The sequence below is a fragment of the Vulpes lagopus genome, chromosome 1, assembly GCF_018345385.1.
Source record: "Vulpes lagopus strain Blue_001 chromosome 1, ASM1834538v1, whole genome shotgun sequence".
Classification (NCBI taxonomy): domain Eukaryota; kingdom Metazoa; phylum Chordata; class Mammalia; order Carnivora; family Canidae; genus Vulpes; species Vulpes lagopus.
The window spans coordinates 107,862,424-107,878,535 of NC_054824.1; the positions used below are offsets into that span (position 1 = coordinate 107,862,424).

Below are 16,112 nucleotides of genomic sequence, written 5' to 3' on the forward strand. Positions count from 1 at the left end.
TGGAGAAATAATTTGAGATTAGCCAAAGCTTATATAAAATATAAAAAACAAAATAGACAAACATAAACTAGAAGCCATCTAATTTTGAAGAACCTAAATTGTTTATAGCATATTCTACATTTAAAACACAAGTTGAAAAAAAAAAAAAAAACACAAGTTGAGGGCAGCCCAGGTGGCTCAGCAGTTTAGTGCTGCAGTCAGCCCAGGGCCTGATCCTGGAGACCCAGGATCAAGTCCCACATCAGGCTCCCTGCATGGAGCCTGCTTCTCCCTCTGCCTGTGTCTCTGCCCCTCTCTCTTTCTTTCTGTCTCTCATGAATAAATAAAATCTTTTAAAAAAAAACAAAAACAAGTTGACTTATAATCACTAATGCATATAAATGTTGGGTATTAATTATTTAATGTTTTCTTCTGAGATTTGGTTGGCATAGTCATAATTACATTTGACTTGTATTTGGTTTGTGAATTAACTACATGACACCAGTGTTGAAGTAGTCATTGATATTAGGGAAATAGAGGAGGTTATTAGCTGGTCATTAGTTCACAATATATTCTTTCTCTTAAAGATTTATTTTAGAAAGAGTGAGCAGTGTGGGGGGGAGAGGTATAGGGAAAGGGAGAGAGAGAATCCTTAAGCAGACTCCATGCTGAGCACAGAGCCCAATGTGGGGCTTGATCTCAGGACTCTGAAATCATGAACTGAGCCGAAATCAGTGACTGACCCACCCAGGTGTCCCAGTTCACATATATTCTTAGAAAAGATTTTGTCTCTGATTCTACTGAATTTAGACTCATATTAATACTCCAAAACAGATATTTCCTAGTGCTTTTGAAGATAACTAGTTTTGTTTTCATTTTTGTTTTTTTGGTTTTGTATCTGAAACTAGAATTTTAACTGTCTTTATATATAGGCTGTTTTTATACATGATTTAATATTTCATGGCCTAAAATTACAGGATTTTGGACTTGAAAGGAGTCTTAGGTCTTCTAGTCCACATAATATATATAGTAATGAAATGGAGATCTAGAGAAGTGAAGTTCCCTGTCCAAACACATATAACTCAAATAGCAGATCTGCTCTAAAATCAAGTTCTGGCTTTGAGTTTACTCCTTTTGCTATATCTGCATAATGTGAGTTTTTCTCTCTGTGGGCATTATTGGGTATGACCAAGTAACCATCCAACATAGAATGGAAAATTTTCATTTTAGTGGTTGTACCCAAGACATAGAAATATGGGAGGCACCTGTCTTTAATGGTACTCATAATATAACCTATCAAAAATTACAGTTAACATTTAGGGTATCAAGTCACTGACATGAGGCCAGAATTACTTTTTAGGGAAGATGGGCTAGGGAAGCTGAGGCCCTTAGAGGGGCAGTGAGCTGCTTAAGATTCTTGGTGGTGTAGAATTCGACTATTTGTATACCTAAGAGAGATTCAGTAAACAGATCCAGGGATAGTCCCAACTAACATGCACCTAGAAAATATTTTAGTCCTATTGTCTGTATTTTGAGAGCATTATTCTGAAATTCTGAATTTATTTACAAATTAGATGTAACTGGTCAGTTGTTACCGAATTTTTACAAAATCTTTTCCTTGTACACCATAGGAATGGGAGCAATGGGAGCATGAAACTAGAAGATGATTGTCAGAAGTTAGATGATCTATTTGATTTGAATATAAGCAAATAGATTTTATCATTAATTCAGCTTTATTGACATAATTTGCCTACCATACAATTAACCATTTTTTTTCTTCCAAGTTTTTATTTAAATTCAAGTTAAGGGCACCTGGGCGGTTCAGTGGTTGAGCATCTGCCTTCAGCTCAGGGCGTGATCCCAGGGTCCTGGAGTCAAGTCTGGCATCAGGCTCCTCCCATGGAGCCTGCTTCTCCCTCTGCCTGTGTCTCTGCCTCTCTCTCTCTCTCTGTGTCTCTCATGAATAAAAAATAAAAATTAAAAAAATTTCAAGTTAACATATAGTGTAGTATTGGTTTCAGGAATAGAACTTAGTGATCACTTACATGTAACAATTCAGTGTTTCAAAGTGTACAGTTCAGTGCTTTATACTATATTTGGGGATACAACTATCATCCATCAATATTAGAACATTTCGTCACCTCAAAAAGAACCCCTGTAGCCTTTAGCTATTACTTTCCCATCTCCCCATTCCCTCCCTCCTTGCTCCCTAGCCCTAAACAACCACTAATCTACTTTCTATGTAGATTTACTTATTCTGGATTTTCATATAAATGGAATCACATATGGTCTTTTGTGACTGGCTTCTTTCACTTAGCATAATTAATGTCTTTAAGATTTATCCATGTTGTAGCATGTATCATGCCATTCCTTTTTTATGGGCAAATAATATTCCATTGTATGGATATATCATTTATCCATTTGACAGTCAATAGACATTTTGGTTGTTTTCACTTTTTGGCTAGTAAAAATAATGCTGCTATAAACTTCATGTATATGAGGTTTTATGTGGGCATGTGTCTTCATTTCTCTTGTGTGTGTATCTAAGAAAGGAATTGCTGGGTCATATGATAACCAACATTTTAGTGAAATGCCAATAGATTTCCAAAGCAGCTGCATCACTTTCTTTTTTTTTTCTTCTTTTTTTAAATTTTTATTTATTTATGATAGTCACAGAGAGATGGAGAGAGGCAGAGACACAGGCAGAGGGAGAAGCAGGCTCCATGCACCGGGAGCCCAACGTGGGATTCGATCCCGGGTCTCCAGGATCGCGCCCTGGGCCAAAGGCAGGCGCCAAACCGCTGCATCACTTTCTAATCCCACTAGCAGTGGATGAGGGTTCTCATTTCTCCACGATCTTGCCAACACCTTGTTATCCGACTTTCTTCTGATTCTAGTCATTCTAGTTGGGTATGAAATTATCTCCTTGTGGTTTTCATTTACATTTCCCTGGTGGCTGATGATATTCTTTCATGTGCTTATTGGCCATCTGTATATCTTCTTGAAGAAATGTCTATTTGGATCCATTGCCCATTTTTAAATTGGGTTGTGTTTTATTATCTAGTTCTAAGAGTTCTTTATGGATTTTAAATGCAAGTCCCCCTATCAGATACATGATTTGTAGATATATTCTTCCATTCTGTGGGTCGTTTTCATTTTCATGTTTGTGTCCTTGAGGTACTAAAGTGTTTTTTTTTTTTTTTCCCCAAGTACTGAGCCATCCTGGGTGGTTCAGCGGTTGAATGTCTGCCTTTGGCTCAGGGCGTGATCCAGGATTCCCGGGATGTGCTTTAAATGCTCTGCTTTAGCTGAGGAAATTCGGCCCAATATTTATAATCCTTCAACATCAGTACAATTAAAAATTGTACACAGGAATTCAGGTTAAGAAAATAGCTTCAAGGAATAACCTGAGGGAAAAGCACTACTAAAATATAACGAGTACAGCCCTACTTATACCCTTCCACAAAAATTACCAAAGCAAGGCTTAATTCATTGCTTACATAATTGAATTAAAGTAAGCCATATTTTTTGTTAGTTATGTATTGACCTTAGAAGAGAAATGAGCCTTTCACAGAGTCACAGTAGAATATTAGAGCCCAGAGCAGCTCCATACTCCCACTCACATTTGGGTAAAAAAGGACAATCTTTTGAACAAGGGCCATCCATTTTTGTATAAAGTTTAGCAAAAATTAAATATGGAGGTTTGGAAAAACATTCTAGCTTTGTTTCATCAACAAAGTATGACTTCAGTCTGAAAATGGATTCCCTTTAATTTATACAATCTAAAATTCTATTTTCTTAAAAGTTTTATTGAGAATTCTACATTTTCAAGCAGTATTGTCAAACATCAAAATTTTGCTATCAAAGAATGATATTTTTGTGCCTTGTATTGTTTTTTATTTTCAATTGGAATTAAGAAATAAACTACTGCTTATCCTAACTTGAAATTTGATAGGTAATATGGCTAAAAAACAGGATTTGGAAAGTTTATGTTAAAGCAAGTATATTTAGATTATTTTGGTCAACTGTTAGTAATTTGAGTTAAGTCACTTAACTTGTGCAGACTCCAATTTTTATAAGTGTAAAATAGTGGCTTGGCCACAAATTTAGATCTGTGAGGTCTTTCCTAAATTGAATCTTCTTCACTAATTGAAGCTAATAATTCCACTTACATTCAGAATCAGAAGACCATCTCTCTTTGTTGGTTTAAAAAGAATTGTTTCAAAGGAGAATCACACATTAATCAAGTGACACATGACTATTCTTTGAACTAGTATTTTCCAGAATCCTTCATGAAAATACTAATATGCCACTGTTCATATATTTTGCCTCATTCCTCTACTTTTCCTCAGTTTTTATCAGTGAGTTCATAACTTGATCTTATTAAGGTAGGATAGGTAATTTTTGAATATGTTAAATGCTACAGAATGAATGTGTTGTGGAAAATACTAGTTTAGGGTACCACTTAGTAAAAGGACATTCATGGGTATTTTCTAAATGTTTCTTAATATTTTCGCCATTGAGTACAAAAGTTAATTCTTATACAAATTTAGACCAGAAGAATCCAATTTTGTGTTCTTATCTGGTGTATATACTTCTGGTTCTATGTCCGAGGTCACTTGCAAGTTTTCATGACTAATTTTAAAAATTTGGGGTTAATATTCAGTTTGATTACTGAAATTACAAGACATAAGTTTCAAATTGCATTTAGGATTATTGATGGAATTAGCCTCCTTAGGGGAGTGATAATTTGCAATTCTTTGATGGGGATGGACTTATTATAGATCCTTTTGAAGATAATCACTGGAGAAGTTACTGCTATGGTGAAACTGAATGCCAATGAACTCACAAGGACAAATGGAGGGAGGTGGGGCATCGCATCGTTCATTCAAAATATTTAAAATACCAAAAATTTGGTTGATCATAGTGGTACGTACAAATTTAAAGCATCTGCTTGGTAGAGTGAGGAATGAAGTGTGAGGATGTTTTTCTTGCTCTGTGCAAATGTAGAGAGAGATAAGTAGCAGAAAGAGCTGAGCTGGTCAGGAGGCCTGGATTCCAGTCCCACCACTTTAATTTACTAGTCCTATATTTTGTCATTTGTAAGACAGGGATAATAATAACTGACCTGCAAGTTGTATAACTGAAGAAAGCACTTTGAAAGTATAAAATTATCACTTTAAAATTATAAAGTATTATAATTGTGGGCAATGAAAATTTAGGTTATGCCACTGAAAAAAATATGCTGTTCTATTTTTTCCTTTTTGGTGCACTTTTCTAGGTGAATGTGCCTCTTAGGAGCAATTGTCTGGGAGTGACTGGATTAAGCTTGGGCTGCACAGGCAGATTGTGCTCCCTGAAGGCCGTGCTCCCTGAAAGACTCAGAGCAGCTCAGCCAGCATGTCCAGAGTATGAAGCATGAAGTACATATATTCTGCAAAAATGATAAGTAAATATAAGATAAAAAATTTCAAGGATTCCATTTTTAATAAGTGCAACAATAAAATCAATGAAAACTAAAATCATATTCAGAGTAACACATGCCACTATTTTTTACAGATTTTACAGCCCTTTGTAAAAGACATTTACATGTTGACTTGCATTGTTCAGACATTTTAAGTATACAGAGCAATTTTTTTTAAGCGGTGAAGCCAAGAATAAAAAAATAAAATGAATGACAGAAATTGGAACAAATATACCATGCAAAAAAGACATTTGAATTCTTGAATTTGAATTGAAAATGAAAAAATGGTAAGGTGCCACATTATTCAACAGTCCTGCTTGAGTCCTGAGAAAAGATGGACCTCTGATAGTCTTGAGTTGTCAGCAGTCACCTTCTCAGTCTTACAATGATGGCCATGGGGCTTATCAAAATTTCAAAGGGTTCTGAAAATCATATAAAATCATACTGTCTTTGTATAAAAATGTACCAAGTGTTCATGTTATATAATAGGTTTGTAATAGAAGATGGCTAGGATTTTTAGGATTTATCTTTTATTTTTTTCTGCATTCTGCTTGTAATATTGCCTCAACTTAATTCCATAGAGCTCGCAAAGGCAAGACACTTATTTTAAATATAGTATATCAGTCATGAATTTGTATCTGGGGGGGAAAACCCCTTCTATTTTATATAATCTTCCTGGGATTCAATGCCATAATGTTTTTCTTCCTAAAATGTGTTTAAAAATTACCACTTGGGGAAGGAAGAAAATCTCTGTTCTGAATTTGTTTTAAATAGTACACCTTTTAATGATAACATTTGACGTATATTTTTAAATTTTTCTTCACTTCCACTCCTTTCCTTCTTTCCTTCATTGTTATATTTACTTGGAGATTTATTTATTGCCCTGTGGTAGCAAGTGACTGGCTAATGGATTCTTAGTTGACTAATTCATTTAACTTGTCTTTTGTGTGGGGGAGTAAAGGTAAGAACAAAAATGTAATTGATTTTGGTTGTAGCTGCCAAAGTGCAACAGGACAGCAATATCCTGTAAGGCCAGGAGATGGTGGTGTTGTCCATAAAAGTCGATCAGTTAGCTGTTCTTCGGAGTTCAAATTGTTTTAAAGCCCTCTGTATTTTCAAAATCCACAGAGGATCTAAACTTTTAAAATAGCAAATTTTGAGTATGTTTTCCCAGTTTTTCAATCAAGATTATTTATGTATCTATACATCCATATCTATCCATCCTATCTATATCATATAAGGAATTATGCCTTTCTTCTTAGGGCTGTGGCACACAATGCATTTTTACGATGGGATTAGAACCTATAATTGATGTTAAGGGGATGTTTTTTATCTCTTGTAGTAAAATTATAATAAGGTGACTAAGGAGAAACACTTTTCTTCCCTTTCAATTCCTTTCTTGCTTATTTATTTTTTTAAATTTTTATTTATTTATGATAGTCATACAGAGAGAGAGAGAGAGAGGTGCAGAGACAGAAGCAGGCTCCCTGCACCGGGAGCTTGATGTGGGATTCGATCCCGGGTCTCCAGGATGGCGCCCTGGGCCCAAGGCAGGCGCTAAACCACTGCACCACCCAGGGATCCCTCCTTACTTGTTTAAAAATATCCTCTTGCTTTTCTCTCTTCTCCCTTCTACTGCTGTATGTACTATAGTACCTTAAGCATTTATAATAGATCGTTGTAATTTTTTACTGCAAGATGCAATTGTGAAGAGTCTAAGATCTAATATTACACACAAAACTGCCTTAAAAGTTTTATTGGTAGTTACTATAAATTTCTTACTTGGGGGATGCTTTCAACTCTATCAGGTTCTTACACAGGACTAGCCTCAAAGTGGAAAGTTACCAATTAAGCTCGTTAAGTGATTATTTTATCTAAGAATCGTGTTATATTGTATGACTTCATGAATTCAGCGAGGCTCTGGGGAGTACAGTATTTCTTTCATTCTGTGGCTAATTGCCCTCATTTCAATGCTGCCACTGTGACGTTAATTCCAAATCGCCTGAACATACTGGGTTAACTGGACTAGAATGAGTGTGATCATAGAAGACATTATCTTAGCGAGGAGCTGTACGAACGTTACGAAACGAATCCGGAAAGACGCTGAAACGAGTGTCTGCAAAGTATTTACATGTTTATATCCCAGGCCCTGATCTGGGAATTGACCAAAACCCATAAAAGTCACGGGGTTTACAATGAAGATGCGAGGACCTGTTCAATAAACAATACCCCTAAGTGAATTATATAGTCTATTGACGGCGACAGCTACTCCCCAAAGAGCAGAGGAGGGTCCGGAGGATGACGAGGAAACGAGGCGGGGGCAGCGCGAAGTCCGTGCACCAGGAGCACCGGCGCGGAGCTCGAGAGATGCGCAGGACCCGCGCCCGGCGGGCGGCCCGGCTGGGCCCGGACAGCCGCGGAGCCGGGGCCGAGCCGTTCCCAGGCCTTCGTTAGGATCTGCTTCAGGCTGACGTCGAGCTCCTGCTCGGACGCGGCGGGATCCACCTCCCGGGCCCCCGGCTCGGCGCGGCGGGCAACGCGGCGCACGCGCCAGCTGCGAGCCGCGCGGACCCGGCCCCGAGCGCGCAGCGCGCCCGGCCGCGGGGCGGGGCCGGCGGACGCCCTCGCGACGCTACGGGCTGGCGTGGCGGCGGCGCGCGCGGCCGGGCGGGGCGGCTCCGGGGATGAGGCGGCGGCGGCGCGCCCAGACGATTCTCCCGAGCCGAGGAGACGCCGGCACCCGGCGCGGCGGCCGTGCGCAGCGCCGACCCGCGGGATGGCTCAGCCGGCGGGCCCGGCGGGCGGCGGGGGGCCCCGGGCGGAGCCGGCGGACGGCGAGGGGCGGCCGGACCCCGGGGCGGCTGGCGGGCCTCCGGACGCGCTGAGCCTGGAGGAGATCCTGCGGCTCTACAACCAGCCCATCAACGAGGAGCAGGCGTGGGCCGTGTGCTACCAGTGCTGCGCCTCCCTGCGCGCCGCGGACGCCGGCCGCCGCCAGCCCCGGGGCCGCCTGCGCTCAGCCGCGCAGATCCGCGTCTGGAGGGACGGCGCCGTCACCCTGGCGTCCGGCGGCGCGGGAGAGCCGCCCCCCTCGGCGGGTAAGGCCACGACCTGCGCCCCACGGGGAGCCCCCGCCTCCTGCCCCGCGGCCCCCTCCTCGGGCTGGAGGACCCCCGCCGCGGCGCCCTGCCCGCGCAGCCCCGGGCCTTGCCTCCCGCCCCGCGGCCCCCTTTTTCCTGGCTGCCCTTGGGCCTTGCCCTCCCCCCCCCCCCCCGCGAACGCCCACCTTCCAAGGGAGACCCGGGAGGAGCGGGCCTGGGGCGGGCGGGGGCAGGGGGTGGTGCTGGCGCTTTGCCAGCAGGGCCCCACGTAGGTCGGAGCAGGGCGTGGGGGGGGGCAGCGGCACAAAGAGGGGTGCGAGGGGGTCCGGCCTACGCCGCCTCCGCTCCCAGTAGGGCCACGGACCTGCCCAGGGTGCTGGTGATTGTACGGACTGTCAAAGGACAGCTGCTCTTGTCTTGTTTGGGAAATGGGGTGTGCTGGGTCCTTTTCATGATAAGCAATGTCTACATCCTTAGATGCCAGGGCTATTTACTTGGGATGTGATAGGTGCTGAGAAAGGTTCACGTGAGATCTCGTCAAGGATAGTTATAGTTAATTCTGCTATCAGGAAAATTACACCTTTCAGAATGAATAATCAGCTAATAGTATTTTTTACATCATTCCTCCTCCTGGAATAGTAACCCTAACTGCCGTTAGGGAATGGGAGGATGACTCCTCCGGCTGCTTCAGGCAGAAAGGGGCGGCCTGCGGTGGTGGTGGTGGTGGTGGTGGTGGTGGAGGAGGAGGAGGACAAAGGCAGAGCATTCTCAGGGGTCAGTCGAGGTCCACGGTATGGCTCCCAGGAGATGTTGGAAGGCATCAAGAGACATAGGCCCCGGCAAACCCAGAGAAAAAGACAAAATCTAAGTTATTTCTATGAGTAAAACAGCAACTCTGAAATGTTGACCCCAGTTTCCAAACCAATAAAATAATCCTGGAGAGACTGATTTTGTCTAGTTGAGCTTGAATGTCATTTATTGATTGTGAGACCTTATGAGAATTGTTATATTAAAACAGTACATATGTAAAAACTCTTTACAATTTAAGTGATGTTGAAGTAGTAATCAATAGTGGCTCAGTTCTTTAGAAGTTCTGCCCTAACTGCGCTTAGTTCTTGATTTAGGCCATCTAACACTTGAGACTTGTTCAGAGTTCTGAGTAGGCAAACAATTTGTTGGATCTGATGGCTCTCCCAGCACTTTTCCTAGTGCTGGGAGAGCCACAAGGGAGAGGACTACGGCTGTTTCCCCATCTGATATGAGAACCACATGGGGTAGATGATGAGGTAGTTCTCAGTAAGGGGCTGCTGAGAATGGGAAAAGTAACCATCCCAGCCTGCCCCCAGTACAGAACTTCGAGAATTGTTTAGGAATGGTGTAATAGGCCATATTAAAAAGTGCAAAATATGGCCCATCCTCTTGGCAGATGTAATTTCATTAGTTGGGGATGGGAGGCGTAAAGTTGCATTGATTAATAGGCTTATTGCAAGCTCTACATAATACAGTTGCTTAAATTATATGTTTTCTGTGTATGGGAGAGCCTGTGTTGTGGAGAAGCAGGTTGAAGCTGAATAGTAAGGCTTTCGTTGAGTGGTAAAATTTCAGTCTGCATGGCCCCCACACCTATCAGACTATTAAAAAGCAAACTTTGGGGATCCCTGGGTGGCACAGCGGTTCGGCGCCTGCCTTTGGCCCAGGGCGCGATCCTGGAGACCCGGGATCGAATCCCACATCGGGCTCCCGGTGCATGGAGCCTGCTTCTCCCTCTGCCTGTGTCTCTGCCTCTCTCTCTCTCTCTCTCTCTCTCTCTGTGACTATCATAAATAAATAAAAAAAAAAATAAAAATAAATAAAAATAAAAAGCAAACTTTGTGGGAGTTAATGCAAAAGAATAAACATAAAACAAATATTAGGCCCTAAATTATGATTACATTCCTTATATAAGACCTTCAATTACCAATTTTGTTGACTAGATCAGTGGATATCTTTATCGCTTTAATTGATCACAAATGTTCCGTATTAATTAATAGGGCCACCTTGTGGGAGTTAACTGTAATGTTTAAACAACAGGTGAGGAAGCTTCTCACACCAAAAATGGTGTAGCAGTAGTAGACAGTCAATAGTGATGTGGCTCTTGAAAAGTCCCTCTCTGACTTAATTCTTCATTGAGTGTATCCAATGCCTGGGAAGTATTTAGAGTCCTGCTGAGCAAGCATACTGTTTTGCTTATTTTATATTGCAGTCCTGTCTAAAATCCTGGAAGTCCCGTAGTGAGTTTTGAGGCTCTTTTTACCGAAAGAGCTGTTGTATCCTCGGCTATAGCCTTTGTTTGCAATCGTACCTTAGTAGAGGTGACTTCTAGGATAAATATGACTAAGAAAATCATCAAAAAGCCCTCTTGGTTTAAGGTCCAGCCTGAACAGTATTATGATTACAAAGAATCACTTGCAAGTAGGAGAAGACTGGTCAAGAAATAAGGGCATCCCCAAGTACATCATCCAATCCAGTCATAAAGTGGGGTCATGCGTTATCTTCATAAGCCAGTAGTTGACCCTATACAGTGGGAGTACGCTCTGGCTTTAAAGGAACAATTTTGTCGTCCCAGCCACACAGAATTGGTCAAAATACTAGTGGTATATACAATTGCTGGGGAATTCCATTTTTTGTTATTTGAATAATCATACAACCATGAGGTCCTGTTATTATCCCCATAGAATAAAAAGCATAAAGATTGTGTATACTTGAGCTATTGTGTAGAGATAGGAAAGCTATTGCTCTGAAGTTTACTTCAAGTAGTCTAGCTTAGGCAACAATATTCATTTAAAGATGATCAGAGCTATAATTTAACATCTGCAAAGATGTGTAATTGAAACATAGTTCCTCTCTATAACCTTCATTTCTTAATCAGAGGTAGCCAAATCAGGACTGACCTGTCTGCAAAACAAGTCCAGTTTTAACAAACTTGGCCTAATTATTTACATAAGCTCAGCAAGAATAATGATTGATCATATAGATCTTTTAGCATCTGCTTTGCTGGAAAACTTCACATATAAGGAATCTAGATTGAACTTTTAGTAGTCTCTCCAGGCCAGAAGCCAAGGCAAGTACTTGCCATCAGACATGCCTGCAATACCTGTGGATTTGGGCATATTCCTCTTCATGAGGTTCCCAAAGTATCCTGAGGTTCATGCACCTGCCAGGAAGTGACATTCTTTACTCACCTGGTGAGGCTGCTGGGAACTCCCAAAGCAAGCAAGGTATCAGGCCAACATTCCCAAGTGGCTTTATTGCTCCAGGTTTCATGAAGTCAACCTTAGTTCCTTAAAGCTGTTTGGTCATATCCGAGTCTATGCAGGTCTCTCAAATATAACATTCTAGTCAAAGCCTTGGTAAAATAACCAGTATTTTTAATGGTGACCTGTTATAAGAACAGATTCTTCTTGAACTTATGCAGCAAATAACTATGATTGCCATGGAAGAATGCTTACTGAAACACCTTTTGAATTTCAGAGGGTTTAAATAGAAAAGTTAATGCTTTAATTTGTTTACAAATGAATACTTTATCCTATTTCTAATAAATCATATATCTTAAGAGAAAGTTTTTTTTTTCTTTTTCTTTTTTTTTTTTATGGGGCGGGGGGGTGGGGACCGGAGAGATGCCCCAGCTGCCCCCATGGTGCCAGCGCCAAGAGAAAGTTTTAACCTGGGAGACCAAACAGAACTAGTAGTGGTGGTTCAAACATGGAGTCACAAAACTCTAATCATCCTTTTGGTTTATTTAGTCCCTTGTTACTATTCTTGTTCAATTCGAATGCAATTTTAGTTCTGGAAATTATTACTCATTTCAGCTTTGATTTTAAAGAAACTAAAACCTAGATTTGTCCTAAAGATTCTTTATATGAACCTCCTTGAAGATGAAATTTATCTTGCAAAAATAAGAACAATTAAAATGACAACTTAGAAATGGAATCTGGTCAGTTATTTCTGTGACAAATAACTTTTCAATGATCAAAATAACCATGTGGTGACCTTATATTTAAACATATTAAAACTTTAGGAATTGCATATCATCTCTTGAATGGTTACAGCATTTACCCACATGTAACCTAAGGCTTATCATTTACTGAACAGTACTTTCAGAGTAATTTACCAAATAAAAGGCCTAATGAGTCAAAAAGACTCCATTTATAATTCAAATCTTGGGAAGTTTGTTAAAACCTTAGAAAATTTTAAAGCACATCCTAAATAGGATTAGGGATGTAGAAGAACTGATAAAAGCAGAACATAGAAACTGGTTTTTCTGGGTTGGCAAAGAGAAAACAACAGTTTTACATTGTCTTATCCAGAGCAGACCAATTCAGGAAAACTTGTATTTTCGAACAGAGAGAAAGCAGACTTTTAACCTCATACCTGTGTACCTTTAAAATCCCTTTCAATCATAGTCTGTCCTGACCACATCTAAAATTCTTTTCCAAAGACTTCCCTTCACAAACCTACAACGTTCTTTTGCATGCAGATTTTGTCCCAAGCCATTTCTTTTCAACCAACCTGCCTCAGTTAGGACAAAATTACTTTTACCTTTAACAAAATGCATTCCCATTCTTGTATCTTTCTTACATATTTCCAACCTTTCTACATACAGAGTTTTCCTTATCCTCTATCTGTCTTAATTATATTTAGCAGAAATCTTAGTCTCCAGTGAAAACAAAGTAGTAGCCAATTGTGAACTGTTATACCAAAACTCTTTATATGGCAAATTTATGGATCTATTAAGCACAAAGCATGTTTACCAACAGAGTCAAATATCCTTAGTTTCTCTGCAATAAGTTGTCAAAGGTACAAACCTATGTTTAATAATTAATGCATTAGCATTATGTCCTATTTGGAAAAGATCTAAATGTCCAGTGAATTCAGTCTCAGTTACCATCCAAGCAAAACTTTAAAGTTGTAGGTTATCAAAACTTTGAAAGCTATCTTAACAATTACCTATTAAAACTTTGAGAGAGAAGATAAACCATTTTAAGTCATCCTTTTGCTAACAAATTGCAACAGGTAACCCAAACCTATTTGACTTTTAGCAAACCTCGACAGAATAAAAGTTACACATCTAAAACCAACACGCTTTAGGTTTAAATACTGATTGTTTCACCTGGGTCCACTTTTTATTTTTTAAAAAATTTTTAGCTTGTGTTGTGATCACAAACTCTATTTTTTTAAAAATTTTTATTTATTTATGATAGAGAGAGGCACAGAGACACAGGCAGAGAGAGAAGCAGGCTCCATGCACCGGGAGCCCGACATGGGATTCGATCCCGGGTCTCTAGGATCACCCCCTGGGCCAAAGGCAGGCACCAAACCGCTGTGCCACCCAGGGATCCCTGGGTCCACTTTTTAAAAGCCACTTTGCTCCCCCCATTTCTCAGTTTTTACCTGACACACTGGAGGGGAAATCTGAAGTGAGTGGTGTATGCAGGCAACACTCAAGGTGGTGCAGAAACCAGAGCAGAGGGAGGGGAGACAGAAGAAGCAAAGTGCAGCCAGAAGGCTGAGAAAAAGGGATTCCCAGTTCTAAAGCTCATCCACTTGGACAGACAAGCAAATGTCATGTTATTCCACCAATGAGTGGAAGGAGGCAGTCCATGTCAGGCCTCAGAAGACACAGAATTTTCCCTAAACAGAGAATATTCTCAGCAGCTGCTTGGGAACATTCCTTAAAATCCGTCCTGAGGTAAACTAACCACAGCTGGCTCCAATTATAACCATTAACCTGGGAAATGAATGAGGGAGAAGCTCCCCATGTACAGCTAGAGTAGACTGTATCTATTGGGAGGAAGAGAGAGAGTCAGCATCCTCTTTGCTAGGGAGGGCCTGTGTTTCCTCCAGCAACCTGGGTTTATTTGGAGGCCTTTTTAGATTAATTATCCAACATGTCAGGAGGGGTTTACAAGCCAACACGTTCAGGTAAACACATTCTGCTAGAGGCCCTTAGGTGGGGGTCCTGATGTTAGAGCCCTGTTCTCTGCAGAAGATCTAACTGTAGATCCCAGTGAGGCCATGCAGTGCTACAGGAAATCTGTCCTTCCCTAAATTTTGTAATCCAAATTGTTTCCAGTGTTTTAAAGGGCACCCCAAGGGGGAGTCCTTGGAAACTAAAGAGACCATGCCTTGCTGCGAAGGTCATATCTTACTTTACCTTGACTCGAAAAACCTGCTGTTTTAACACATGGAAAATAGCAAAGTTTACAAGGAGAAAGTACTCAATTGTGCAGTACTCAACCTAGAGAAGTCCCCACGGAGGACAGTTCGTTTCTTATCTCTTGATCTTACCCCATACCTGTCATTTGAAGCGTCAGTGGTTCAAATTTTTCCCAATTTTTCAGATTGCAATCCAGAGGCATTTCTGCTGAGGATGAGTTTTTTTCCCATCTTGAAATCCTGGTAGGAATCTCTTACTCCATACGTGTTAAAGAGAGGTTAACTATGAAGGCATCCAAATATCTCTGTTCTCCTCTAAACCAAGGCGTCCCTTGGTTTGGTTCACCCTCCCAAGTGAAAGAGCGGCCTAACATCTTGGGATGAGGAGGGATCAGGCCAGCGGGAGTAGCCATTCTTACCTGTCACCTAATCCTCCTGCCTCCTCTGGATCTTCTGGTGGGGGCAGGGGGCACGACAACAACTATAAAAACCTGGTCTAATCATAGAGTTTAGCGAGGTTAATAATTTAAACGGTGATATTCCTTTTAGAAGGCTGAGGAAGTAAGTGGAAACACCAAGGGTCTCTCAGTGGGAGGCATGTGCTGCTTGTGGAGGAGCCCCCCCCCCCAGGGTGTGACCCCCAGGGCCGGCCTCCATCCTTTTACGGGTCTTGGAGACCCCAAGGCCACCAGTGGTAGCTGAAGGGGAGGTTCAGAGTGCTGGATTGCCAGTCCTTATGTGTGCCCTCCGGATGAACCTTAGGCTAGCAGGGAATCCTATAAATGACCAATTATTCTTCTGCGGGCTCTTGCATGAACCTTCGTTGTTTGGTTATATAGATTCGCTTGCATTCCAGCCCCTTGGTGCCTGATCAGCCTGCTGATCATAGCCAATTTCAGTTAAATTTTCCTCACCTCACGCTTGCTGCCTTTCTGTTCCAATACCTGAGGTCCCATTTGCAGGCACGGCCCCACAATAAGCAAAGCCCGTGGGGTGGGGAAAAGCCCATTCAGAAAGCCAGAAAACAGAAAGTGGAACTAGGGTTAGGTCAACATTCCCTTCCTTTGGGGAAAGGGGATTGACCAAACCTTTCTCCAGAAGCCTGTCACTTGAGTCTTAAGACCTCCAGCCCTACTATTCACCTTTAACTGGCTGACAGGTGCCTGGTTTTGCTGTTACAAGAAGAGTTATCCCTGGGAGAGACAACTTTTACTCTCAATTCCTCTACTTTTGCTCACCTCTTAGTTAATAGTAGTCCTGGGTTTTGGCACCAAAATTATGTGGGAGAGCTTGGTTCTTGTCTCACAAGGGTCAAAGAATGAATCTCACAGACAACAGAGTGAGCAAAGCTGATAGAAGTTTAAGCAGAGACC

The 16,112-nt window shown here is 41.5% G+C and overlaps 1 protein-coding gene across 3 annotated transcripts in view; it reads left to right on the plus strand.

Annotated features, from left to right (window-relative positions):
* The first annotated feature begins 8,124 nt into the window (after positions 1-8,124).
* Positions 8,125-16,112, plus strand: part of SPIRE1 (spire type actin nucleation factor 1) — a 209,253-nt gene continuing 201,265 nt past the window's right edge. For all 3 annotated transcript variants that reach the window (XM_041764959.1, XM_041764942.1, XM_041764950.1), the window contains exon 1: positions 8,125-8,541. In XM_041764959.1, the coding sequence (XP_041620893.1) occupies positions 8,220-8,541 (322 nt within the window). In that variant the 5' untranslated portion in view covers positions 8,125-8,219. The remainder of the gene's footprint in view (positions 8,542-16,112) is intronic.